The sequence below is a fragment of the Rattus rattus genome, chromosome 2 (genome assembly GCF_011064425.1).
Source record: "Rattus rattus isolate New Zealand chromosome 2, Rrattus_CSIRO_v1, whole genome shotgun sequence".
NCBI lineage: Eukaryota > Metazoa > Chordata > Mammalia > Rodentia > Muridae > Rattus > Rattus rattus.
Genome location: NC_046155.1, coordinates 117,735,495 through 117,762,425, shown reverse-complemented (window position 1 = coordinate 117,762,425; position 26,931 = coordinate 117,735,495). Strand labels below are relative to the sequence as shown.

The 26,931-nt window shown below is 42.6% G+C and overlaps 1 protein-coding gene across 1 annotated transcript in view; it reads left to right on the top strand.

The window, feature by feature from the left end:
* Adamtsl3 (ADAMTS like 3) overlaps positions 1-26,931 on the top strand; it is a 291,589-nt gene that overhangs the window by 187,244 nt on the left and 77,414 nt on the right. Inside the window, exons 11-16 of the mRNA XM_032893300.1 lie at positions 4,104-4,242; positions 5,364-5,414; positions 6,572-6,776; positions 13,598-13,745; positions 15,344-15,428; positions 26,322-26,611. Of these exons, the coding sequence (XP_032749191.1) occupies positions 4,104-4,242; positions 5,364-5,414; positions 6,572-6,776; positions 13,598-13,745; positions 15,344-15,428; positions 26,322-26,611 (918 nt within the window). The remainder of the gene's footprint in view (positions 1-4,103; positions 4,243-5,363; positions 5,415-6,571; positions 6,777-13,597; positions 13,746-15,343; positions 15,429-26,321; positions 26,612-26,931) is intronic.

Sequence of the window (26,931 nt, the reverse complement as noted above, 5' to 3'; positions counted from 1 at the left end):
TTATAGAACCCACAGTTACTAGCCAAGTAGTATCCCTACTTACGATGGGTTGGGCTCTCCCCTGTCAGTTATGACTTAAGAAAATGCCTTACAGGCTTGCCTACAGCTTAGCCTCATGGAGGCAGTTTTTCAACGGAGGCTCCCTACTCTCAGATGACTCCAGCTAGTGTCAAGTTCACATAGAACTAGCCAGGAAATCCTTCTGAAACTCCAGCATCATCAGTATGAACATGCAAACTTATGGCTTCACCTCCAATACGGAGTCAGAACTCTGAGGATGGGTCTGTTGTATTTCACAGGCATCCCAGGATCTCACGCTGCACTCTGTAGTTTGAGGATTACTCTGTAAGGCAACATCTTTGGCTTTCTGCTGGAGCCACGATGATAACCATTTTTGCCTTATCTGTGTTACCGTTAAATTATTAGTGACTCAAGGAGTTTTTTTGAATGGACATTTTTAAAAATGTCAACACGTTTAGAAAAATAACTTAATCATAACACTTGATGTTGGAAATAATTGTCCATAACCACATAGAACAAAACCACAAAGACAAATACAACAAAACCAAAATAGTAGTAGAAAAATATTAATTTCTTGCCAGGTTGAGCCTTCTCTGAGTTTATTGTTAATTTCTGAATTTTGTTAAACATGATGCACAGCTCTGGTCTGGTTTTGGCACAGGTTTTCCTGTAGGTAAAACTCACCTTAAGCTTGCTATACACCCAGGGACCTTGAACTTCAGGTCTTTCTATCGTTACATACCAGGTGCTGGATTATCGGCATTTACTACAATGACCAATTTTGGCAGGATTGGGAATTGAACTCAGGGCCTTGTGCATACTAAATAAGCACCTTACCAAGCAAGCAATATCTCCCACCTCAAGAAAGGTGAACTTATATGTGACATGAATCCAGTCAGTGACTCTGCACCAGGCTTCAAGGAAACTTAGAATCCCTGAGCTTCCACAAGCTGACTGGGGAGATCCACATTGGGAATGGAAACACTGAGGTGGACAAACCTGGGCCTTAGTGAGCCAGTCCTGCTCTCTGACATTTGCATGTCAAGTTCACAGGAAGCACGAGCCAGTGTTGGGGCTGGAGATGTGGCTCAGTGGTAGAATATTTGTCTGGTGTGTACAGGCTCTGGTCCTTTCTCAACCACCACATAAAGGGCCTCCTGGCCTAGTAGGCAAGGCAGAATGTTGGAGTGTGAGGATCAGGGAACACTTATCTGTCTCTCCTTAGCTAGACCTCTTTGAACCTCAGTTTCTCATCTGTTGGGAGGATGCTCATCTCCTGGTAGCACTTGGTGTAGCACGATGCAGTGATGCATGTCAGGGAGGGTAGCGCTAATAGCACCAAGTTAGCACTTCAAACTTAGCTGCTGTGTCCAAAGCTAAAATGATCCTGGATGCAACTCTCTTCCCAGCCATCTTAGCCACACTGGTGCTGCGCTGGGCTTGGTTCAATGGACACTGATGAGAGCTCCTGAGAAAGTGGAGCAGTACAGGGTGCTGAGTCCCACATCCTTAGATAGGTCACAGGTCCAGGAAAGACAACAGTACCTCAAGGGTCCCAAAATGATGCATCACAAAGAAATGGTGGGGACTTTTTCCTTCTTACTCTGCAGTAAAACAAGCTTCCCTTTCTTCTTATTCATTTCTGGTCTCTCACACATGGTTCTTCAGAGAGACACTTCTGTTTGGACTCATACAACCAAAGAGAAGCTCTTCTCTACAGGGGAGACATTTTACAAGAGGATTTGGTGTAATCCCATTGATTACATTCTTGTGAGAAGAAGAGCTTTTCTCTTTTTCTTTACACTTCGATAGCCACAGAAAGACACTCCGTCCTTCTGGAACCATGAGTGGACACAGGGGCACCACCCAGTGAGATCAGTACCACAGGGAAGGGAGGAAACAATGTGGAAGAACACAGAGAGGCTGCAAGGGCTGCCCGGCCTCTCCCGCACACTGGCAGGATTTCAGTGCATTTGTTCACAATATTGAAAGACAATCTGCCTTCTTTCTTTACTCTTGGTAATCTCTAAACTGCAATAAAATTAAACAAGAAAATGAATTCTCTCTCTCTCTCTCAAATTATAAACACCTGTATGTCCCTTATCGTGTCTCTTTACAAGAATGTTTCCACTTAGGACACAGATTTTTCTCTGACTCAAGGAAGGGTAGGTAAGCTTAGTCTGGACTTGTTCGAGGGAAATAAAATTATATACATCAGCCCCACACAGGATACACTGCCAAATTTTAACTATATTATAATCAAACCTATGCAATTGTATGAATGGCATGCCAGCCATTTTTGGGTAAGGGAGGTTAGTTGGTTGGCCTCTGAGGTACTGAGGGTGCTGGAAGGACTGCCTACTCTCGGCTGTAATCATCTACACAGTGCACTGGGTTTGTCTGGGGTTGCCCTGGCCATTTGATGGTGTAGCCCTTCTGACTGATGCTGGCAGCAGAGTGCTGTTCTGTTGACGCCTTTTGCATTTGCATTCTTGCGGTTTCAACCCTGCTTTTCGTAATGTGTACCAGTCCATCCTCCAGTCCTCTGAGCTCAGTTTACTTCCAAGCCTTGTCTTGTAGAAAGCTGCCTGGTGGCTTATAAAGCCAGATTCCTCTCGGCAGTCAGGACTTGAAATATATTTTTAGACCTTTAGACCAATTGGCAGACATTGAGAGATTAGCTTCAGTTTTCTTTTCTTTCTTTTTTTTTTTAATTTTGAAAGCTCATTTTTGCTTTGAAAAAATAGCTTATTTCAAAAAACCCCAACAGTCAATGTGGCATTTATGCAATGACAGGAAAGCTGGCATCAAAGCTCTAGGAAAGGAAAGGGTCATGTCGTGAGTTGTTTTTTAAGTTTGCTGTACTCAGTAACTTGGAACGTTCACTTTCCTCAAAGAAAATGGTCCAAATTGGATTTACTGAAGTCAGGAGTGAGTCTTCACTCCCCTTTGAAAGCCTGTGTGGTAGAGGAAGTAGGGAGATGGATTTTGCTCCTGCCTCTACAGACTTTGCCAGTTCCTCAGTCAGCATGGTTATTGACATTGAAGGCGCCCTGGCTACCTCAGGAGAGCAGAGGAGTAAACAGAGCAGGCAAACAGTAGAGTATTGTGAAAGAAATAGTCAGAGTTGGCTCTCAAAACATACTGTAGTACGAAAAAAAAACCTTAATGAGTGGAAAATAGACCAAGATTTAAAACATCAGCAGCACCGAGGGTCTAGGTCAAGAGCAGTGAGCTTACTTCGCATGTCCAAGGTCCCAAGTTTGATTCCTCAGCCCACAGATATATTTGCTAACTTAATTGTGCTTATACATTTAATCACACTCATAATATATATGTATATATGTATGTATACATACACATACATGTGTATACACACAAGTCAATTGATCATATATGTGTGTATGTATGTTTATAAAATGATCAATTGAGTTCAAAACATTCACCCTAATGTTATACAAGACAGTTTCATACTTAAGGATATATAAACAATAAATCTGAATGAGTATCTAGGGAGAGGAAGAAGATTGGAATAGGTATGGCAGAATAAGGGGGAAAACAAGGAAACAGGAGGTAGGTAGAGAGGCAGAGGGAGAGAGAGAGAGAGGCAAGGAGAGAGAGAGAGAGAGAGAGAGAGAGAGAGAGAGAGAGAGAGAGAGAGAGAGAGAGAGAGAGAGAGAGAGTGTATCAGTGACAAAGAAGAGACAACAGAGACACCCTGTATCCAGGTCCAGGCAGTCCCTTAAAGGAGTCAGTTGTATTGTGTGCCAGTAGATCATGGTCAGTCCTCATACTGTGCTTAGCCCCGGGTTTTAGCCATTTCAGAGGAATCTGAGACTCCTTTGCAGAAAGTCCCCATATCCTGGGCTCAGTGGCAGTGCTTCTGGCTTAATTACCAAGAGGAGCCCTGGGACCTGCGTTTGCTAATTCTCCCTTGTGCTTCTGTTAGTCCCCAAGCTGAATATCATAGATACCCCTGAGCTAGGTTATCCATAGAGGAAAGCAAGCATGTGGCATGCACCTTTGCCACGAAACATGCAAAAATGATGCAGCGTTCATCTCTTCCTCTCATATACCTTTAGGTTATCAGCTCAACTCTGCTGAGTGCGTGGATATCCGCTTGAAAAGGGTAGTGCCTGACCACTATTGCCATTACTACCCGGAAAATGTGAAGCCCAAACCAAAGCTGAGGGAATGCAGCATGGATCCTTGTCCGTCGAGGTTGGTCCACTTGCCCATGTCTTTCAAAGAAACACGTCAAACCCAATTGGGACACAGTGATACATTCAGGGCCATCTGCTTCCAGGTCCTAACTTTTGATTACATCCTGATGGCAGATCACATTTAGAACCACAGTAAATAGGAGCTAAGAGACATTTGCTGATCTGGTCCCTCTGGGCCAGCTCTCTCATGTCATGGGATTATGCATACATAAGATCTTTATAATGAAGCGTATTGGGCACTTCTTGCACAGACATAGATCAGAGATCCATACATAGGTGGATCTGCCAGGATTCCATGCATAGTCCATGTGTCAGTCACAAATATCTCCCACTCACTATTTTAGCCTTTAAACTGGGTCACCCATTACCACATATTGGCTTTTGCAGTGTCCACATTTAACTCCGTATAAATAATGCATTGTGCAAAGAAGCAAGCCATTTCCATGCCAAGGCTGTGCAGAAACTGCCCTGACACATAACTTAGTGCCTGCTCACGTGGAGTGTCTAGGGAAGTTTCCTGGCTTTCCTACGACAGCTTCAAAGTTCAGCCTAGTATCGATCCCCTGAATCCTCCAGCTGCCTTCCAGCTGGCCCCAGCCACAGCGGGCAAGTGTGCCTTGTCCACAGGTCGCATTTCCTGTCACTATGGTGCCCATTGCCTGTGATCTTGGTTGGACACCACTCTTCACTGAGACCTTGTAAAGGACAGATTCTGGGAAGCAGAGAGGTTCTCTCAAGAGTGGGCTGACATAATGATGTGTGCATAGCACTGATACACTGTGTTAGCATAATGACACTTAAAATGAAATAAGAGACTTATCTAGATGAAGAGGATTTTTCCTTTGGATAATATGCCGTTAGTTATTTTTACATTTTTATATCCAACTGGAAATGACTTAAATGAGCGTTTCTCTTGGAACCTGAAGAGATGCTGGTTGAGTAGCCTATGAACCACTTGGCATTCTTTGATTTTCTTATGAGATATCGAATACATATTAGTCAATTGACAAATGTGTTTGTTGAGTTAAAAATGATATTTTTATGATAAACCTGTATTAGTGAATGACCATGTATGTGGACGGATTTAGAAACTTCTTTTCACTATGGTTTCCTTTGCAGTGATGGATTTAAAGAGATTATGCCCTATGACCACTTCCAACCTCTCCCTCGGTGAGTTAAATATTCTTTCCCTTTTATAAAGGATTCTAGGTGTTTTGAAGGAACATTATTGTTTCTTTCATAAAGTTAAAAGTCAACAGGTTCAGTACTGAGAAATATGTCTCTAAGAATAAAATGGAACAAGCTACCATTGTAAGGTTGTGTGTAGAGCGCTGTTGCCCATCACCAAGGACATCAAACTCATCTTAAACACTGGGTATCAAAAAGAACTAGATTAGTGTTCCTCAACCTTCCCAATCCTGTGACCCTTTAATGTAGTCCATCATGTTGTGTTGACTCAGAACCATAAAATTACTTTTGTTGCTACTTCATAACTGTAATTTTATTGTTATAAATCTAATATAAATATCTGATACGTGGGGTATCTGATATGCTACCTCTGTGAAAGGGTTGTTTGACCCTAAAGGTGTCTCAACCCATAGGTTGAGAATCATTGATCTAGAGCCATTGATTAGAAATGTGAATCCTCTCTGAAAGCTAGATAACTAGTATCTCTTCTCTTCTCTTCTCTTCTCTTCTCTTCTCTTCTCTTCTCTTCTCTTCTCTTCTCTTCTCTTCTCTTCTCTTCTCTTCTTTTCCCCTCTCATCCCTTCCCTTTCTTTCCTCCCTCTCTCCTTCCTTCCTTCCTTCCTTTCTTCCTTCCTTCCTTCCTTTCTATTTCATTTCTCCTGTGGTCTAAGCTGGCCTCAGGCTCTACATAGCTGAGATTTGCCTCAAATTCTTGATCCTCCTGCCTTCTCTCTCAAGGACTAGAATTATAAGCATGTAACACCATGCCCAAATAGTATGATTCTTTTTGACTTTGACTTTCTATGGTTCTCAGTAATATAGTCCATTAGTATTTTATAATTAAGGGCAATTTAAAGACCTGTTCACATTCTATATTCTAATTAATTCGATCCTCATAACAGCCCTTTGAAGGCTAAAGTGGGTCTATTATTTCCACCACAGAGAAAAAGAATCATGTTCAGAGGAGGTGAATTCCTTGTAGCCATAGTTAAGATTAAAGTCCTAGGAGATTCAAGTCTTGTGTTCTTTCAATGGAACCATGACTTGATACAAAGAAATCGCCCTTTTGAAATCCATTGCATACTTGAGAAAAAGCATGCATCAAATAAATAATGTACTTTTCTTTGTTTGCTTTTGAGCTGGGAACATAATCCTTGGACTGCATGTTCGGTGTCCTGTGGAGGAGGGATTCAGAGACGGAGTTTCGTGTGCGTAGAGGAATCTATGCATGCAGAGATTCTACAAGTGGAAGAATGGAAGTGCATGTATGCACCCAAGCCCAAGGTGATGCAGACTTGCAACCTGTTTGATTGCCCCAAGTGGATTGCCATGGAGTGGTCTCAGGTGAGATTTGAGAATATGTCACTTTTATTCAATCTGAGATTTTTCATGACTATTTGCTCTGAGTCTGAAACTTTACTGGACTTCATGATATAGAAAATTTGTATGTAGCAGGCTGAGGAGATGGTTCAGTGGATAAAGTACTTGCCACGCCAACATGAGAGCCAGAGATCAGCTCCCCGGAACCCGTGTTTACAAAGCTAGGCAGTCCTGATGACCACCTGCATTTAAAGCACTTGAGAAGAAGAGACACGGGATTCCCAAGACATGTTAGATAGATACATTAGACGGAATCAGTGAGCTCTGCATTCAGTGAGAGACCCTTCCTCAGTAAGTGAAATAGAAATCAATCAAGGACAATACTCCATGTTAACTTCATATTTCTACATACATGTATGTGTACATGAACACACATGAGCCTTCACATATGCAAACATGCATGCATACATTTGTATCCCATACACAAAACAAATGAATATATAAATAAATGTAGTTTCTACATCCAAAGAGCTCTAGAAGATAGGACAGTGGAAGAAAGGGCATAGGGTGAGAGGTCACCTCAATGTAGGTAAGGATTAGGACTATTATGGATTATAGTATATGTAGAAGGAGAAAATGCCAAAGCCCTTAGTCTGAGATTTATTGTTGCCACTGCAATTCTTAACCCTTTTTGAAGATGATGGATTCTGAGCGAGCAAGAGCTTAGAGAGAACACAGAAGTGGCAGGTGGCCAAGAAGATACTGTTAAGCAAAGGCAAGCACGGAACAGAGCAACTAGAAGTTGAAAAGGGCACTGCCGGGTATAGAAAAACACTGGTTGTCATCATCCATCATTTCTTGCATCTTCTGCCTCCTCTTCCCCATTGATTCCTGAGCCCTGGGGCAAGGGGTATGCTATAGATTCTCCTTTGGAGTAAGCACTCCATAGCACCTTCTATTTGTGCCTTGAACAGTTGTGGATCTCCGTGTTAATCATCATATACTATGAAAAGAAGCTCCTCTGATAAAGATAGAGCGATCCATGGATCTAGGGGTTCAATGATAAGTCATTTAGTCACAATAGGACTAGCCAGACAGTGGTGGCACACGCCTTTAATCCCAGCACTTGGGAAGCAGAGGCAGACTGATCTCTGAGCTTGAGGTCAGTATGGTCTGCAGAGTGAGTTCCAGGACAGCCAAAGCTAGAGAAATTCTGTCTCAAGAAACAAAAACAAAATAAAACAAAAAAGATGCTACAGGGAAGATGCACATACATATTGACCCATGTGTCACAGCCATGTGACAGCTTGGACAAAAACCTTTTAAACTCAAGCCAGACAAAACTGCAGTGTGAAGAGAAGAGGTCTTGGAAAGTTGGTTTTCTTTAAGGTATGGCTACTGGTTAGATTACCATGCTCCAGGGGCTGGTCACACACCTAAGACGATGGGAGCACTAACTGTACTTGGTGAGTGTTTTTAAAACATCAGGACAAGAAAGTTGGTGGATATAGGGTGGGGAGAGTGTATTGGGCAGGAGTTGGTGGAAGAGAGAGAATATACTCAAAATGAAATATGTATTTATTTTAAAACAAGGCGGGCAAGAAATATGTGGAATGAAGAGAGAGCTTGATTCTAGGAACTGGTAAGCAAAGGTGAAAATACTAACCTGACTTTAGAACTGTGTTCTGATCCTGAGAATTAAGAAGCCACATATCATTTTTGAGAGAAATCATACAGTTGGAAGGAGCCAGACCTTTAGAGGTATGTAGCTTCTTAGAAAACAACAAAAGAACAGTAGAAAGAACAGAAGAGGGAAGGCATCTTAGAGGTTTGAAAAGACCTAATATTGAATTAACTCTCTGGATTGAGGAGAGAATTGACCTCTAGAACAAATAGAACACAGATTAGTCCAAGTTAAACAACCCAGGCACCTGTGTTGAATGTTAATCTCTTAAATTTCTAGAGAAAAATGGATAATAAATATAAGTTTCTATAGCTCTTTTAAATGGAACTATGATACACATGCATTAATAGAGTTACTCGACTGTTTAGTGTGTCAGTTAGCATACTGGAAATAGAGAAAGTGAGCCTCCATTTCCCAAAGGCCTAGAACCTAGTTGCACATCCATGCATGCAGATAGTTGTAACCCCGTGGGCCTCTGTGGTTGGTCCTGAGTGGTGTGGCTTGTACATATGGTACTTAGCCCACAAGGTGAAGAGATACACTCCCAACCCTTGAAGGGTCGAGGGATGCTGCAGGGAAAAGAGTGTGCTTCCTTGGAATTGGAAGATATGTGTACTGGCTGGGTGGAGAGCCACTTGGCCTGCTTTGGATATCATGTTAAATGTCAGCCTGGAGAACTTCATCAGCACATTTAGGGCCTTTTGTATCGACTCTGAATGCATGTTCCCTCTAAAAAGAAGTTGGGAAATTGACTTAGCCCTTCTCCTGTATTTAGGTTGACATGTTCATTTTTACAGAAAGCCTAATAGCAAAGAATATCATTTCCAATGTGTGGTGAGTGCTGACATTTTAAAATAAAATTGTTATAGCATTAAAACAAAATACCCAGTGGAATCTAAATGTCATGCCCGTTTCTGAGCCTTCCATCTTTTATAAATAGCAGCATGGAGATCCTTAACTACTTGATTTATGTAATTCCCTTCTTGAGTTTGCTTTTCAATCTACACTTCTATGAATCTTTATCCTACAATGATGTACTTTTTTGTGTTTTAAAGTCTCTTATAGATCACAATTCTCCAAGAAATTTCTATTCTCCAAGAAAATATGCAGGGTAAATAAAACCACTTCTGACAAGAGGGATTTTTCTTTCTTTTTTTAATTTATAACTTTTTATTGGATATTTTTATTTACATTTTAAATGCTTTTTTCTTTGCTGGTTTCCCACCCATAATCCCCCATCCCATCTCCCCTTCCTCTGCTCCTATGAGGGTGTTCTCTCACCCACCCACCCCTTCCTTTTCCTGCCCTGACCTTCCCCTACACAGGGGCATCAAGCCTTGGCAGGACCAAGGGATTCTCCTCCCATTTGGTGCCCAACAAGGCACCGAATATGCAGCTGGAGCCATGGATCTATCCATGTGTACTCTTTGAATGGTGATTTAGTCCCTGGGAGCTCTGATTGGTTGGTATTATTGTTCTTATGGGTTTGCAAACCCCTTCACCTCCTTCAATCTTTTCTCTAACTCCTGCAAAGGGGACCTCTTCTCAGTCCAATGGGTGGCTGTGAGCATCTGCCTCTGTATTTGTTGTGCTCTGGCAGAGCCTCTCAGGAGGTAGCTATATCAGGCTCCTGTCAGCATGCACTTCTTGGCCTCAACAATATTGTCTGGGTTTGGTTTCTATATATGGGCTGGGTCCCCAGGTAGGGCAGTCTCTGGATGGCCTTTTCTTCAGTCTCTGCTCCACTCTTTTTCCCTGTATTTCCTCCCATTAGTATTTTGTTCCCCCTTCTAAGAAGGACTAAAGCATCCAAATTTTGGCCGTCCTTCTTCTTGAGCTTCATGTGGTTTGTAGATTGTATCTTGGGTAATTCGAGCTTTTGGGCTAATATCCACTTATTAGTGAGTTCATACTATGTGTGTTCTTTTGTGACTGAGTTATCTCACTCAGGATGATATTTTCTAGTTCCATCCATTTGCCTATGAATTTCATGAAGTCATTGTTTTTAATAGCTGAATAGTACTCCATTGTGTAAATGTACCATATTTATTGTATCCATTCCTCTGTTGAGGGACATCTGGATTCTTTCCAGCTTCTAGCTGTTATAAATAAGGCTGCTATGAACATAGTGGAGCATGTGTCCTTGCTATATGTTGGAGAACCATTGGGGTATATGCCGAGGAGTGGTATAGCTGGTTCCTCACGTAGTACTATGTCCAATTATCTGAGGAACCTCCAGACTGATTTCTAGAGTGGATTGTACCAGTTTGCAATCCCACCAGCAATGGAGGAGTGTTCCTCTTTCTCCACATCCTCACCAGCATCTGTTGTCACCTGATTAGATTCCACTGGTGTTAGGTGGAATCTCAGGGTTGTTTCGATTTGCACTTCCCTGATAACTAAAAGTGTTGAGCATTTATTTAGATGCTTCTCAGCCATTCAGAATTCCTCAGCTGCGAATTCTTTCTTTAACTCTGAACCCCATTTTTTAATAGGGTTATTTGTCTCCCTGCGGTCTAACTTCTTGAGTTCTTTGTATATTTTGGATGTAAACCCTCTATCTGTTGTAGGATTGGTAAAGATCTTTTCCCAATCTGTTGGTTGTCATTTTGTCCTAACAACAGTGTCCTTTGCCTTACAGAAGCTTTGCAGTTTTATGAGATCCCATTTGTTGATTCTTGGTCTTAGAGCATAAGCCATTGGTGTTCTGTTCAGGAAATTTTCCCCACTGCACATGTGTTCGAGGTTCTTCCCCACTTTTTCTTGTATTAGTTTGAGTGTATCTGGTTTGATGTGGAGGTCCTTGATCCACTTGGACCTGAGTTTTGTACAGGGTGATAAGAATGGATCTATTTGCATTCTTCTCCATGCTAACCACCAGTTGAACCAGCTCCATTGGTTGAAAATGCAATCCTTTTCCCACTGGATGGTTTTAGCTCCTTTTTCAAAGATCAAGCCAGAGAGTTCTAAATGTCAATGTTCTCTAAAATTCAGTTATTCTTAAAAATCTATTCTAACATCTAATCAAAACAACATAAATATAACTTTAAAGTATGGTAAAAATATTGTACATAAAAAAGTTTGCTTTCGAATCAGCCTTTCTAGAAGGTGGAATGGGGTTCAAAAGTTTGTGCATATATTCACTGCTGGGATAAGATGTAGATTCGGCAATCATTTTGTTACTGGTCTTATAGGACATGATGTAAAGAGTTTTTCTATATCATATACATACATATATTACAAACTGATAAATTCAAGAGTGAATGAGTCAATTTTTCAGAAACAGGATGTAGGTCTAATCACACACTTTGTTGTGGAATTCGCTTGGTACGATCGGATCGTGAATGGCATAATGGACTAGGGATGTAGCTCAATGGTAGAGCGCTTGCCTAGCATGCATGAGGCCCTGTGTTTGAGCCTTAGTACTAAAAAAGTGCCATGATGCCATAAGAGATTTCCTTAATACCTAGTCTTTGTGGTGATGTGCATGCTGAGAAGAGCTCCAGAGGGATAGCCCATACTCAACAGGGCTGGGTAGAATTCTCTGGGAAATAGGAAGAGAATGCCTGAGCTCTGGAACACTGACTGATGTGTGGCAGCAGGGGGTGCTGTTAAAGAATTCTTGGCCTCTCAAAAACTGGGGGAACCTGGACAGAGCTTCACACATATGCTCATGCATGCACACACGTATATGCATCCCCATATACAAGCTTGTGTATGTTATGCACACATGTATGCCCACTCATATAAAGTAGATAGAGGGTTATTTACAAAAGGAAGGATTCCAGTGAGTGGGATGTGGGAGAGGGTAATGGGAGTGAATATGGTCCCACTCAAAGTGCATGGTACACTTGGAATGAAAATGTCTTCATGCAAACCTATGGCTTTGTGCAGTGAACATGTGCCAGTGAAACACTTTAAAGCCTAACCATTTAACGAGGCATCTACTCACATATATGATATCAAAGAGGCACACAGGCTCACACACACGCTATAGATATAGACAGATATACTCAAAGTCTTTACTAGATTTTCACATGACTTGAAAACAATTTATAAGCAAGAGTAAGTGCCAAATTATAAATGGGTATTAATAACACATTGAATAAAATGCTAACAACACAAAGTCAGGGGAAAAATAATACTTTAGGACTTTTAACTGTCCATCACACTTATGCTGGTGTATATGTGTGTGTGTGTGTGTGTGTGTGTGTGTGTGTGTGTGTGTGTGTGAAGGTTAAAGATCAGTGTTAGATGTCTTCCTCAACCACTCTTCAGAGGTTTTACTTTCTGATGGAGTTTCTCTCACTGAACCTGGAACTCACTGATTCAGTGAGGGTGTGTGGCCAGCAAGCCTCAGAGATCTTCCAGTGTCTGCCTGATTTTACAGATGCACCGTGCTGTCCCCAACTATTGACATAATAATGATGGTGGTGGACTCAAAAATCTGATCCTCATGCATGCCTGAGGGCTGAGCTGGCTGAGCTGGCTCCTCCTCCTCGATGAGGAGTTCTCTCATAGTGTATGGCTGAACCATCCCGATGGTCTCTTTCTATGATAACAACTAGGCAAGATCACTGTGGACAGACCAGAGAATTTAAACATCTGGACGGCTTGGTGGATGTTAATTTTCTTAGAGTCATTGTCTAGAATTGCTTTCAATTTCACAGATTGCTTTTAGAAATGTCTTATGAAAAGTGTAAGCTGTAGAAAGCCTGCATCAAGTTTCCATCGTCTTTGATTTGAAGCACAGGAAGTGCAGAACACTTGCTCTTCTTGCAAGGTGTGCTCATCTTAAATGCCTTTGAACTGAAAATTAAATGGAACTGGAGAGATGGCTCAGTGGGTAAGAGCACCATTAGCTCTTCCAGAGGACCTGGGTTCAATTCTCAGTACCCACACAGTGACTAGAATCTTTCAAGGGATCTAATGCCTTTTTCTAGCCTCTATTGGCACCAGGTACATGCAGAAAAGCATCCATATACATGAAATAAAAGACAAATTAAATTAAATCAAAGAAAAATGGTGTAAGCATCCCAGAAAAATCATCTTTCATCTTCTTCACACAATATATTATGTAGAGGTCTTTGTGTTTAAGCATCACATAGATCCATAGACCCAGATAAAGTTACTCACTGGCTTCTCCCACCTTTTCTGAAAGTGCACAGTGACTTGTGGCCGAGGGTTGCGCTACCGAGTGGTTCTGTGTATCAACCATCGTGGGCAGCATGTTGGGGGCTGCAACCCACAGATGAAGCTGCACATCAAAGAGGAGTGTGTCATCCCCATCCCGTGCTATAAGCCTAAAGGTAAGCACAAGGTGTTCTTGCACTGAAGTCAAACAGGGATTTCTAGCCCTCGTTCAAGACCAGGCAACTTCATCTAGTTATGTTGTCCCTGCCATCAAGAGAAAGGAAGATGGGAAGAAGAAAAAGGAGTGAAGAAGGGAAAGACGATCAATAAATGAGGAAGAGAGAGAAGAAGTCTACTATTCTCATGCCCAGAATAGCTCTTCTTGTCTTTCTTTCTTCTCAAAATGGGTGGGTGCCTGTCCACTGCACTACCCCTTGACAGAGGCACGATGGCATTATCGTGTGTCACAGTGCATGGGATGAGCAAAGACTTCCTTGCCACTCTGGGACTGTGAGTGTCTTTAGAATTTCTTACTTGGTCCATGAGGATAAACAGGCATTAATGACTAGCAAGTCTTGGGATTGCCACTTAGGTATTTGCCACCCCTCCCGCAATGACCATTTTCCTATGCATATCCTTATGTCAGGTATATTCTTAAAATGGCTGACAAAAAAGACAGCTAGAGAGCTGGCTCAGCAGGTAAAGGTACTTGCTACCAACCCTGACTGCCTGGTTTCAATCTTGGAACCCATGTGATAGAAGCAGAAACCTATGACTCCTACAATTGTCCTCTGACTTATGCATGTGTGCTGTGACATCCTTTGTACTCATGTTCAAGCGCACATACACACACACACACACACACACACAAAATAAATAAATAAATACATAAATAAATAGAAATAAATGTGATAAAAGGAAATGGGAAAATATTGTTCTCAAGTCTTTCTAGAGACACTTCCTTAGTATTTTAGAGAAGATGGTAAAGTTCTTCCTCATGAATTCTCAGTTTCTTGTTTACACAGGTAGCCCTACAGTTAAACAGTGCACACGTCTTTGACTAAATCCATTGTATAGAAAGATCTCTGGTTGCCATGGCAAATGTACACAATCATGGCTTTCCCCATCTCAAAGCCTTTGCTTACTACCTCTGTCATTGATGGGCTTCCACTGCCATTTTCTCAGTGTCTCTTATCTCCCTGAAGCATCTCCAATTTTCCATTTCACAACTGGATTAGTTCCCTCCTCCGGCCATGGAAGCCTGAAAACACTTAAGGGAGTAGCAGCTGTCCCTTCCGTGCCCGTGTAGATGGTTTTCATTTCCCATGTTAACAATGGAATTTGAGTAAGCCACACACAGAATCTCATCTTTCCACTTCACTGGGCTCTGCTCTATTTGCTTTTCTCTACTAATTTATTAATTCAAGAGACAAGAAGAACTTATGGCAAACCGAAAAGACTCTGATATTGTTGGAATAGTAACTTCAACGCACAAAGAGCAGAAAGGGTGCTGAGTTACGTAAGGCATTTGTGTGTTTAACTTTTGCATGTTGAGCCACATTCAACTATACCACGGGGATCGGCTTGGTTGTGTTTTGTAATATGGCTAACTAAAAAAATAGCAGGAATGTTATTCATTCCAGAAGTGAATGGACTGTGCACTTGAAAAGTAGAATCCAATGTTAATGAACAGTCAATAACAAGCAAGTATCAAAGTCCTTAATGATCGATAGTAATTGCATTCATGGTTTATTTTCCATTATTTTTTCCCCAGAAAAAAGTCCAGTGGAAGCTAAATTACCTTGGCTGAAACAAGCACAAGAGCTAGAAGAGACCAGAATAGCCACAGAAGAACCCAAGTGAGTCCAGGGCCTTTTATGGGTGTAATCGGGGCACAGCCAGTTTACATGATATATGTCATGTTTGTACTCATTGGAGTTCAACGATACATTTAGTATCCAAATGACCTGGATTTACGGACTCCAGAGAGCCTGAGCTGGCTAGGAATTTTCTTTATTTCACAATTCAGCAGTCCTGCTTTGGCAGTATGTGTGAGAAGCATGGAAAAGATCGTGTTCTCTAACTCAAAGCAGACCCCTGCTCTCTTGCAGGGACAAGTGGGGTTCATTCCTGGATGTGCACATGTGGTTTAGCCAAAGACCATCATAGTATTGTACAAATAAACCAATTGTCCTGAGCTTAAATCATGGCCAATCTCAGTAAAACTAATGATGTTGAAATACACCAGGGTGGCCGGAGATGAGGTCCCGGGGCTGGTGGGACACGGAGAAAGAGAATGAGCGTAGTACTGTGTGGACTAGAGCTACGGACCATCACTATGAACCATATGCCCTCCCTGTTTAGTGTTGCCATCTCATCCTTCTTTGTGTATAAATGTCAGGTTAGGCACCACTCTCTAGGGCCCATCCTAACTCAGATATCAACAGCTACTGTCTGCAGGCTATGTGGTAAGGCCCACTTACGATGGTGTCACCCGACTTGCAGAATCAAGAGCAAATCAAAGAAGCATTCTCGAGGCTGAGAGAGACCCCAAAAAAGGAAAAGGAAGCGAAGCAACTCTGAGGTGCCTAGCCCGGGCGTCCATCAGAAGAGCAGCACCCATGCTAGACTTCAGTAATTGGACAGGACAGCTGATCCCACAGTGGGCAGTTGAGTCTGGAGTGCTGACAAGCTAGCTGCAAAAGCAATTCACATGTGGGACAGGAAGGAGGATCTCAACAGCCATCTGGCTCATTGCCCCAAGATGTCAACTCCAACCTGCATCTTTTACAAAGAGAACTGAGCAGAGAGGCAAAGCCTTGTGCAGGGCCTGCAGTTCGTAATGGTGGTTCCCGGCTCCAATTCTCATAGTCCCAGAGGCCTGTTTCCCATTCCACAGCACCCTGGGACCCTGCTTTATAACTACTCAACGCCTTCTGCAGTGGGCGGAGGTCACTGCATCGAGACACAGCTCACTGTGGTTGGATAACAGCCCTTTGCTGTAACTCAAGTAGCTTCTAGCTCCATCCCCACTCCATATTTGAGCAGACACTTTCTCTCTTGGTCTAAAATATAACTTCTAACATCCGTTTTCTGAAACAGACATGTTTGTGCCATCGTCCTCACTTTCCTAACTTTGGAGAGAGCTATCACAGGTCCTGAGGCCTTGGTATATGTTCTAAAACGTCCATCCTTCTTAGCATCTCAGCACTTTTCACGTGGCCTTATCTTCAGATCCCTTACCAACCTGCTCCTCTCATCTGAACACTCCCATTCGTCACTGTCCCCAAGCCCTAAAAGAATGTGTATTAACTTAGCTTCCTTCAGTGATGCAGGCCAAGAGCCTGCAAGTCATAGGTCAGTCTTCTTGGGCCGATGCTACCACCATGGACGGAAGTGTGGATGCTGCAGGGTTTCTGAGTCAGAGTCCAGTGTTTGCATGGGATCTTCAGCCACACTGACCTATGTAGAGCAGGCTGGCACTGTTTTCAACACAGTTTCTCAGCCTCCCTTTCCCATCCCAGTGACACTCTGCTTGAATATTGTTTTGAAAATTTTTTATTATAAAAGATTTCAAGCTGCTATAGAAAGGCTGCGCAACGAACAAAACCCCAATGTGTGCACAGCACAGTGAGCCTCTCAAGACTGCACTTGCACGATTACTACACCTCGTACTGTGCCTGCCCCGTGAGGACTGCCCCATCCCACTGACTAACCACAGTGTATCACATCAGAGCACATCTGCATCCTTCAGTGTTTTTCTCTCTAAAAGAGAAACAAGTTTTTAAAAATGTGGTCCTCCGATCACTTCCAACAAGCTCGTTTAGGTTATTTTTAAGGTGTGATGAAGCAGGGTCTGGTGCCTCACATCTATAATTGCAGCACTCAGGAAGCTGAGGCAGGAGGATAGCCACAAGTTTAAAGCCAGCCTGGGCTACATAGTGAATTCCAAGGTCATTCTGAGCTACACTGTGAGACCCTGTTTCAAAAATCTAAAAACAAGCAAATGAACGAAAGTTGTAATAAACTCTGAGTTTATTAGATATTGCAAGTGGAGTGTCGCCATTGCCTTTCCTTTGCATCAGTAATCCATTTTTCCGCTTCCTGTGGTATTATATCCATCATGCAAGGCTGGGCTCTTTAACCGTTTGAAAGCACTCAGTTCAGCAGCACTAAGAAAATCCACACTGCTGTCTGACCCATCCGGAGTGTTTCCACCCTTCTCAGCATGAACTGTGTTTGTGCAACAGTCCTAGTTCACTGCCTGGCCCCAGATTCTAATAATTTCTCTTCTGCTTTTTGTCTATGAATTCAGTCGTGAGTATCCTGTGATTCCTGCTGGCCTAGAACCCATGATCCTCTGCTTCCCAAGTGTCGCTGTACTGAGCATCACCTGCAGACTCCTCCGAGGGGGGAGGGTCTGTGTGCTGATTAGGTTTTTGGTAACGTGACACATGTTAGAGCCATCAGGGAAGAAGGAACCTCGACCGAAAAAAAGTCCCAACAGATTGGTGTGTGGGCAAGCTTGTGTGGCATTTTCTTGATTTCTAATTGTTATGGGAGAGCTCAGCCCACTGGAGGGCAGTGCTAACCCTGGACAGGTGGTCCTGGGTTGTATCAAAACAGAAGCTGAGTAAACTATGAGGAGCAAGGCAGTAAGCAGCATTCCTTCATGGTCTCGGCTGCAGTTTCTGCTTCCAAGTTCCTGCCCTGCTCGGATTCCTACCTTGTCCCTCAGTGAAGAACCATTATTTGGACATGGGAACTTAAGCCCTTTCCTCTAATTGATTTTTGACCTGGTGTGTTATCAGAGCAATGGAAAACAAACTAGGACAGGCTGTGAATACAAATGTTGGCACTAACAGGACAGGTAATCCCTCAGGTCCCTTTAAAGTTCAGAAAGCACTGTTTGTATTAATGAATTAGTCGAGAGCAGTCATGGATATTCGATAGTGGGTCCCACCCATGTCTGCTCCAAGCCTGCATTTCTACCAGCCCACTCTGACTTAGATGGGGCTTCTCCTTCCCTAAAACCCAGAGCAAAGCTGATGTGTTCGCTGCCCCTGAAGGGTCTCCATGCTTTCCTCACTGTGGGGAACCCTGGGCTGCTGACACCTGTTGCTTGGCCTCTCCCCCACCCCTGCCTTCTCCTGCTCTGAGATCTCTGTGCCTTCCTCCTGGACAAGCATTATTGCCTGGCATCTGCTGGCCCGCTCTGGCTGGCTGGTGGCAGCTTTTAGTGTCCTGCCACTTTTGATTCTATTCATTCCCTCCATTTCCAAACAAAACCGCAGCACATCTCGGCTTCCAGCTCACTGTTTTATGGCCACTGTCTTCCGTGGTCTGGGACGCTTGCTTGTTGACAGTGAAGGAGAGGATGATCCCAGCTGTATTTCACATCCCTCAAGGAGAGCCTGCCAAGCCAACCAGGAAAAGACAAATACTCCCACCACTGTGGTTTACCAAGGGCGAGCTCTGAACTTACACAGAGAGTGGATGTTCAAAGGGCTTTTGTTTTAATTGGGAAAAGAAAAAAAATCAAGAGTTTATAAGGCGAAGCCAAGGGAACTGCTGATCTGACCTTCCTGGCAGTCAGCCATGGAATGTGTTCTCAGTCAACATGGCTGTCGCTTTGTCATTTGTCATCCCGCTTTTAAGTTCCTCTCTGGAGCCTTCTGTGCTTCTATGGGATTCCCAACATTTCAGTGGTTTTGTTAGCCCAGCTCCCATTTCTCATATGTGAAAAGGAAAGAAACAGCACAGGCTGATGCACAGTGTGTGTGTTCTCTGCGCTGCTCTTTTGGCTTCTCCTTGAGTAGAAATTGTATTTGCTAAAACCAAGCCAGGCTGTGCTTCGGGAATTGGCTTTTCTAACCACCCCTAACCCCGAGGACTTCTTTTTAAGGGAAGATCACATTCTAAGTGTTCTGTGGGGATTATTTAATTCTTGCAAATATCCTATTATCACCATCACTTGGGAGCCAAAAGACTAAGGACTATACCAGTATCTCAGAGCTAGCCAGTGGTGGACAGATGGGAGGAGAAAGGGAGAGGGAGAGGAGGGGGAGGGGGAGGAGGAGGAGGGGAGGGGAAAGGAGAGGGGAAGAGGGGAGAGGGAGGGAGGGAGGGAGGAGAGGGAGGAGAGGGAGGGAGAGGGAGGGGAGGGAGGAGGAGAGGGAGAGGAGAGGAGAGGGAGACAGAGAGATTTGATGGTCTGCTCTAGCAGCTGGGTAACTCTAGTCAAATCTACAAATTACAAAATAATCCACACACTGAGAATATGAAAATACCAACATGACACCTGATGACCTATGATGGGCTACAGTTAAAATTCAGACATATTTAATACTACATATCACCTTCAGATTTCACGCAGAAGACATATAAGAAACCAGTGGATTTTGTGTTCAGACCTGAGCCTATCCTCAGGTATATATAATATATTATATGCAAACTTATATCCACATAATGTATATACAGATATTTGAAATTTAAAAAATATTCAAAATCTGAGGGGCATCTTGGGTAAGGAGGATCAGCCTGCACTAAGAATCAGAAAGGAGGTTCAGGTTCCTGTCAGCTGACAGAAATTCAGGTTTCTTCCATTCTAAGCGACTGCACTGTAGAACTCTAAGGTCATAACGTATTGTAGTTGATCTGTGTTATCAGATGACATTAGGGGATTTTTAGACGTCAGGGATAGCTTCCTGGGAAGATTGATATGATGACTTGAGAACTGGATGTCCCCAAGTGTCTGAAGCACTTGTGTGGCAGATACGTGGGACATGGCTGTGTGTCAGGTGGCTGTCGGTAATGGCAGAATGCAGCAGATGCTGGCAGTAACCCAAGTTCAGCAGAGAGCTTGGGCTTTATCTGACTGCAGTAGCAGTTGATGGATATTAACCAGGAAAACAGCGAAACCATTACTGCTCTACATCGTAAAGACCTCTGGTTGCCTGCAGTTTGCTTCTAGTTAATTCACCACGATAAACCAAACTGCAGCAAATCTTAAGTAACATGGCTCTCGTTATCCTCTTAGGATATCTCTGCTGGACCAAAAAGACAGGCTCGTTAAAGGCCTTTTCTGCTCTCTCCATGTCTGCTTCCCTTACCGCCAGCAACTCTGAGGCATGCCTTGTCTCACACTCGGTTAACATTGAAAAATTATCTTTGAAGAAAACAGTCTTTCCTATTTACTATTCTCTGTGCTGAACTTTGGTTAATGGGGGGATTTGCATTATAATGTGATTTATAAAAATTAGCATAACCCAACTTCTTTTTTTAAAAACCGAAATGATTGCCTTAGCACAGTTGAATAATCTAAAATGTCCCCTTTGATGTTTAAATATCATTAACAGAGTAAATATTTCATTGCTAGTACCATATTATTTTGATTATTTTGTCTTTCTGAAGTGCCTTTTCGGATTTGTTTATGTGCGTGATTGTTTTGCCTGCATATATGTTTGTCTGTCACTCATGTGTTTGGTGTTCTTGAGAAGGCCAGAAGACGGTGTCTTATTCCCTGAAACTAGAGTGATGGATGTCATGAGTCACGTGTGGTTGCTGGGAACTAAACACAGGCCCTCTGTCTGCAAAGAGCTAGAGATAAAATAGAATTAGATAATATTGGAGGCTAGAGAATGACTCAACTCATAAGAGCACTGGTTTCTCTTCTTAATGTTCTAGGTTCAATTCCCAACACCCCCAAGCCAGCTCACAACTGTCTGCAACTCTGGTACTAGGGGATTTGATACCCTTTTCTGGCCTCTGTGGACACTGCACACATGCGATACTCAGATATATGTGTAGGCAAAACACCATAGACATGAAATAAAAATCAAGGTAGATTTGGTTTTTATAGAGTAGCAAATGCTTTTAACTATTTAATCATCTCTCTAGTCCCCAATTTTAACCTTTTAATTCTAGTTTTTCTATCAGGTTAAGCAATTACTCTAAAATTGCTTCTTCTTTTTAAGATTTTCTTGGCTGTTTTCAACCTTCCATAAATTTTTAGAGTTGTTTTATCTCCTTCTGGCCTCTAACTCTAATAACCTCAGAAATTTAGACCCAAATTACATGGATTTTTGGGGAAAATAACAGTCACTGCAGTTCTGAGTCTTGCGCTCTGGATTGGAGGCTGCTGTCTTAATTCGTTTAGGTCTCCAGAGTCATAATCTCTTCAGCACTTCAATGTTTAAAACTTAAATTGTATTTATTAGTATGCATGCATGGGCATGTATATGAGTTGTAGCATATGGTCAGAAGATAACCTCCAGGAGTCAGTTCTCCCCTTCCACCATGTGGGTCCTAGGTTGAGTTAGGCTTGGCAGCAAGCATCTTTACCTGCTATGTGAACTTACTGTCCCTTTATCCAACATTTCATAGTTTTAGCTACATGAGACCAGCATATTTTACATAAACTTTTCATTTATATGCCCTTAGAGTTAAGGAAAGTTTCTCATATTCCTAAGGCTTGGGTTTTTTTTTTCACTACTAAATTAAGGAGGTAATATAACAATTATGCTAAATAATATGTGTATATATTTAGTATAGGGTCTGTCAGCTAGCATTGTGTTAGTTGAATTCTGTAAAAAATTGGTCATTATACATTACATGTCTGTGTTTCATATTTATGCACGGATATAGTTGTGAATTATTGGATTCTTTTTCTCCCAAAGGTTTTCAGATAGCTTTGTTTTGTAACTATCAGATAAATTTTACACCATGATCCTTTGTCTATTTTGTTTACTCCTTGGAAGAAGAACAATTTGTTTGTTGAGGCAAGGTGTCAGCTGGCAGACTAAATGTACTATACAGCCTGACTGGCATCAAACTCACCATTCTCCTGCCTCCACCTCTCAAATGTTGGTGTTATAGATGTGCAACATCATGCCCACCCTCTGACTTTTTCCTGATATCTACACCTTCCATTTTGACCTTTATTTTAATTCCATACTAAATTGCCTTTTATCTCTTTATTGACTGCTATTCTTTTATTGTTTAAATATTTGCATATTTCGATATTTTCTCATAATAATTAAGATTAGAGTACTTCTTTGAGACAAATACAGGTATTTCTTGTGTTTCAATAATATTGATAAATAATGAAGGCTTAAATTTTTATTATTTATTTATTGGGGTGTGGGTGTGTGTGGGTGTGTGTGTGTGTGTGTGTGTGTGTGTGTGTCTGTGTGTGTGTCTGTGTGTGTGTCTGTGTGTGTGTCTGTGTGTGTGTCTGTGTGTGTCTGTGTGTGTCTGTGTGTGTGTCTGTGTGTGTCTGTGTGTGTGTCTGTGTCTGTGTGTGTGTGTGTCTCTCTCTCTGTGTCTGTGTGTGTGTCTGTGTGTGTGTGTCTGTCTGTGTGTCTGTGTGTGTGTCTGTGTGTGTCTGTGTGTGTGTGTGTGTGTGTGTGTCTGTGTGTCTGTGTGTGTGTCTGTGTCTGTGTGTGTGTGTCTGTGTGTCTGTGTGTGTGTGTCTGTGTGTGTGTGTCTGTCTGTGTGTCTGTGTGTGTGTCTGTGTGTCTGTGTCTGTGTGTGTGTGTGTCTGTGTGTCTGTGTGTGTGTGTGTGTGTGTCTGTGTGTGTCTGTGTGTCTGTGTGTGTGTGTGTGTGTGTCTGTGTGTCTGTGTGTGTGTCTGTGTGTGTGTCTGTGTGTCTGTCTGTGTGTCTGTGTGTGTGTCTGTGTGTGTCTGTGTGTGTGTCTGTGTGTGTCTGTGTGTGTGTGTGTGTGTGTGTGTGTGTGTGTCTGTGTGTGTCTGTGTGTGTCTGTGTGTGTGTGTGTGTGTGTGTGTGTCTGTGTGTGTGTGTCTGTGTGTGTGTGTGTGTGTGTGTGTGTGTGTGTGTGTGTGTGTGTGTGTGTGTGTGTGTGTGTGTGTGTGTGTGTGTGTGTGTGTGTGTGTGTGTGTGTGTGTGTGTGTGTGTGTGTGTGTGTGTGTGTGTGCCCCGCATGGGTACCACAGCATAAGTGGAGGTCAGAGGATAACTAGCAAGATTGCTTCTCTCCTTTCACCACGTGGGTCCCGGGATTTGAACTCAGGTCATCAGGCTTGGCAGCATGTGCCTTTACTCACTGAGCCATCTTGCCAGCCCAGTCAGGGATATTTTAGATCATAGATTCAGATCTTTCTAGAGTTCACGAAAATTTTTCCTACTATATTTATTTTTCTTTGTATTCTATTTCGTTGTTGTTGTTGTTGTTGAACCATAATGTTAGAGAGTGGAAATCCCATTTCCTTGTTGCTTGTGGGCTGGGGATTGTCCTCCATTTATTGAGACTACCTGCATTCTGTGGTATGTGGCTCCTTGCACCTTTGGGCCAGCAGAAGGAGCTGAGTACTTCCCAGGCTTTAAGACAGGGCCCCTCAGCTCAGGTCCTGCTACACCTCTAACTTCAGAGAAGTTCCTTTTTCTGAAAACCCATGTGATGAGACCATGTCCAGCATAACACAGGGTTATCTCTAGATTTATAACCTTAAGAACCTCCGTTGAACCCTTCTTGCTGCAGGCTATGACATAATCACGTATTTCAGGGGTTACAGTATGGGATATGGGGGGAGCTATATTACTCTGCCTACAACTTTAGCCTTCAATGTTCGAAATTATTTGTCACATCTTTCTGGAAGACAGTATACTTTCCTTATTTTATTTTCGAAAATGTTTTCTGTTTCACATTGCCATCTCAATTATCTTCAATGTTGGATCACCCAAGTTCCTTTCACTGTGACCCTCAAAATAGCAGCTTCCATGATCAGTGTTAGGGCCATAGTGTATGCATGCACCTTATCTGTTTAAAGTGCACCTACCAGTGAATTTTGACAGATGCCAGTGGTATGGGAGGCAGAGTCAGAAGTCATCTCCAGGGATGGCGCCTCAGGTGAAGTGAGTTGCTTTATTTCACAGCAGAGAATCTCGGGAAACCCAGTATGAGGTGATGTTGATTAATGAGAAGGGACTTTAAGTAGATGGAAGCCTGAAGGTTATCAGACTGAAGGACTAATCTTCCCGAGGACAGAACAAGTCACACCCTAGCATGTGGGCGCCCGTGGAAGAATCCCTTAAGCATCTTAGCATACAGATTTACACACAGAATTCAGAAAGCTTCTGAAAGTTCACTGTTCAGGGACTTGGTAAATTTGAAGCATTAATATTGGGACCTGCGACTCCACATCTCTCAGCAGTAGCTTCTCACTTCCTGAGCTGTGTAAGAGCTGGACACTGGTCTCCTGCCTATAAAGTGATTCATAGTGTCTTCATCTCACTTAATGTAATGAGAAATCAAATATCATAGTCTTAGGGGAAGTGTTGCAGCAAATAAACCTGTTGACGGACATTACTCAAACCAGAGTTTTCCAAACAAAATCTGTCACTTAATCCTTTCACCTGGCTCTTTATTTTATTTTATTTTAAATTTTTTATTACTTTATTTTGTGTATGTGTGTGTTTGCATGCTTACACCTGTGTGTGTGCACATGTACGTGTGTGTGTGTGTGTGTGTGTGTGTGTGTGTGTGTGTGTGTTGTGTGAGCATTCATGTCACAGAGCACCTGTGAAGCTCACAGGCTAACTTTTGGGTGTCAAGAAGGAGCTGCCTTCTACCTTGAGACAGTCTCTCTTGTCTCTGTCACTGTGCTGCACATTTCAGGTTAGCTGCCCTGCGAGTGTCTGGGTGATTCTCCTTTCTCCCCTTTGCCATGGGAATGCTGGGATTACAGACGCTGCCAACCACACCCAGCCTTGTACATGGCTTGGGAGGCTCAAGCTTGGTTGTTAGGCTCACATAACAAGCACTGTCTCCCCAACCTTATCCCATCAATTTATTAATACCCTGTAATAAAAAGTATCGCTTCAGAGTATCTTATATACATGTCCCTACTGAACCTATTTTCATGTTGTATGAATGCATACAAGGGTTAGAAATATTTCTGCAGGAGCCCAGAGGGTAAATATTTTAGGTTATGCAGGATAAACAATCTGTTATAAACACCCAGTTCTGCTTGGTAACAGGAAAACAGACATAAATGATGGTTCACAAACGAGTGAAGCTGCGTCCTTGGTACAGTTTTTGTCATAGACACTAAAATGTGGGCTCTATTTAATTTTCATGTGTCATAAGATAGTATATCCTCTTTTGTCACCAACAGTGTCAAACTATAAGAATTATTTGTAGCTGATGGGCTCTTACAAAAACAGTTATGGAAGAGATTTGGTCTGAGAGGCCCAGTCTGAAGACCTTTTGACTTGGTGGGTAATAATTAAGGATAAAGAATAAATATTTTACTGTAAGACTAGTTTATGCACTGCCACTATGACTGAGAACATCCAAAAGTCCAGGGCTTCATTAAACAGAAAGAGCATCATAGCTTCGTCGTCTGCAAACATATCTGCCTTATCCTGCAGCTCAGCCGTTAAATCTAGAGAAGGTTCAACACTCCCCATGCTCAAACCAAAAGCTCACCAAGATTGGCTGAATAAAGATTGGCAAAAATACCCACCTGGTAAATAAAATCACATAATTATCTCTAAATGATGGTTTGTTTATTGTATCTTAAGAAATACTGTAATGCTTCCCACTGGTCTTAGCATGAAACTTTGATTTTTGTATGAAGGCAAAAGAACATGTCTTGATTGAAAAAAAGTCTCTTTGATGGTTGTAAGCTCTCAAAACGTGTTAGCTACATAACTGACAGTCATCAGAACCATAGAACTCTTCTTATGGCCCACATGTGACCCCTCTCTTTGGCTTCCGGTGTCCCTCAGGTTCATCCCAGAGCCCTGGTCGGCCTGCAGCACCACATGTGGGCCGGGCACTCAGGTGCGTGAGGTGAGGTGTCGGGTGCTCCTCACATTCACACAGACAGAGACTGAGCTCCCTGAGGAGGAATGTGAAGGCCCCAAGCCACCCACAGAGCGACCCTGCCTCCTTGAAACCTGTGACCAGAGCCCTGTGTCTCGAGAACTGGGTGGCCCTCTCCAGGAGAAGGACAGCGAGATGACTTACGACTGGGAGTATGCTGGCTTTACCCCCTGCACGGCAACATGTTTGGGAGGTATTCAGTCTCCTTCCTAAGGGATAGATATGGGTCTGTTGCTAAGGGTGTGACCTTGATAAGCCAGATATGCAAATTAGCAATAGTTCCAAGAGGGATAAATTCATTCCATAGCACAATGATGCTTTTTCTATCTTTTATATTAGGGAGATATGATAATAGAGTGATTAAACAGCACCTTTGGCCTAAGAATTGGCTTCCCTGAGAGGGGAAGAGGTCCCTCAGTTATATGGAATAGGTTAGAAAGTGCAGAATGGATAGGTTGAAGCAATCTTATGCAGAAATCAGAGTTACAGAGTGAGGCAGCCTAGGATTGCATA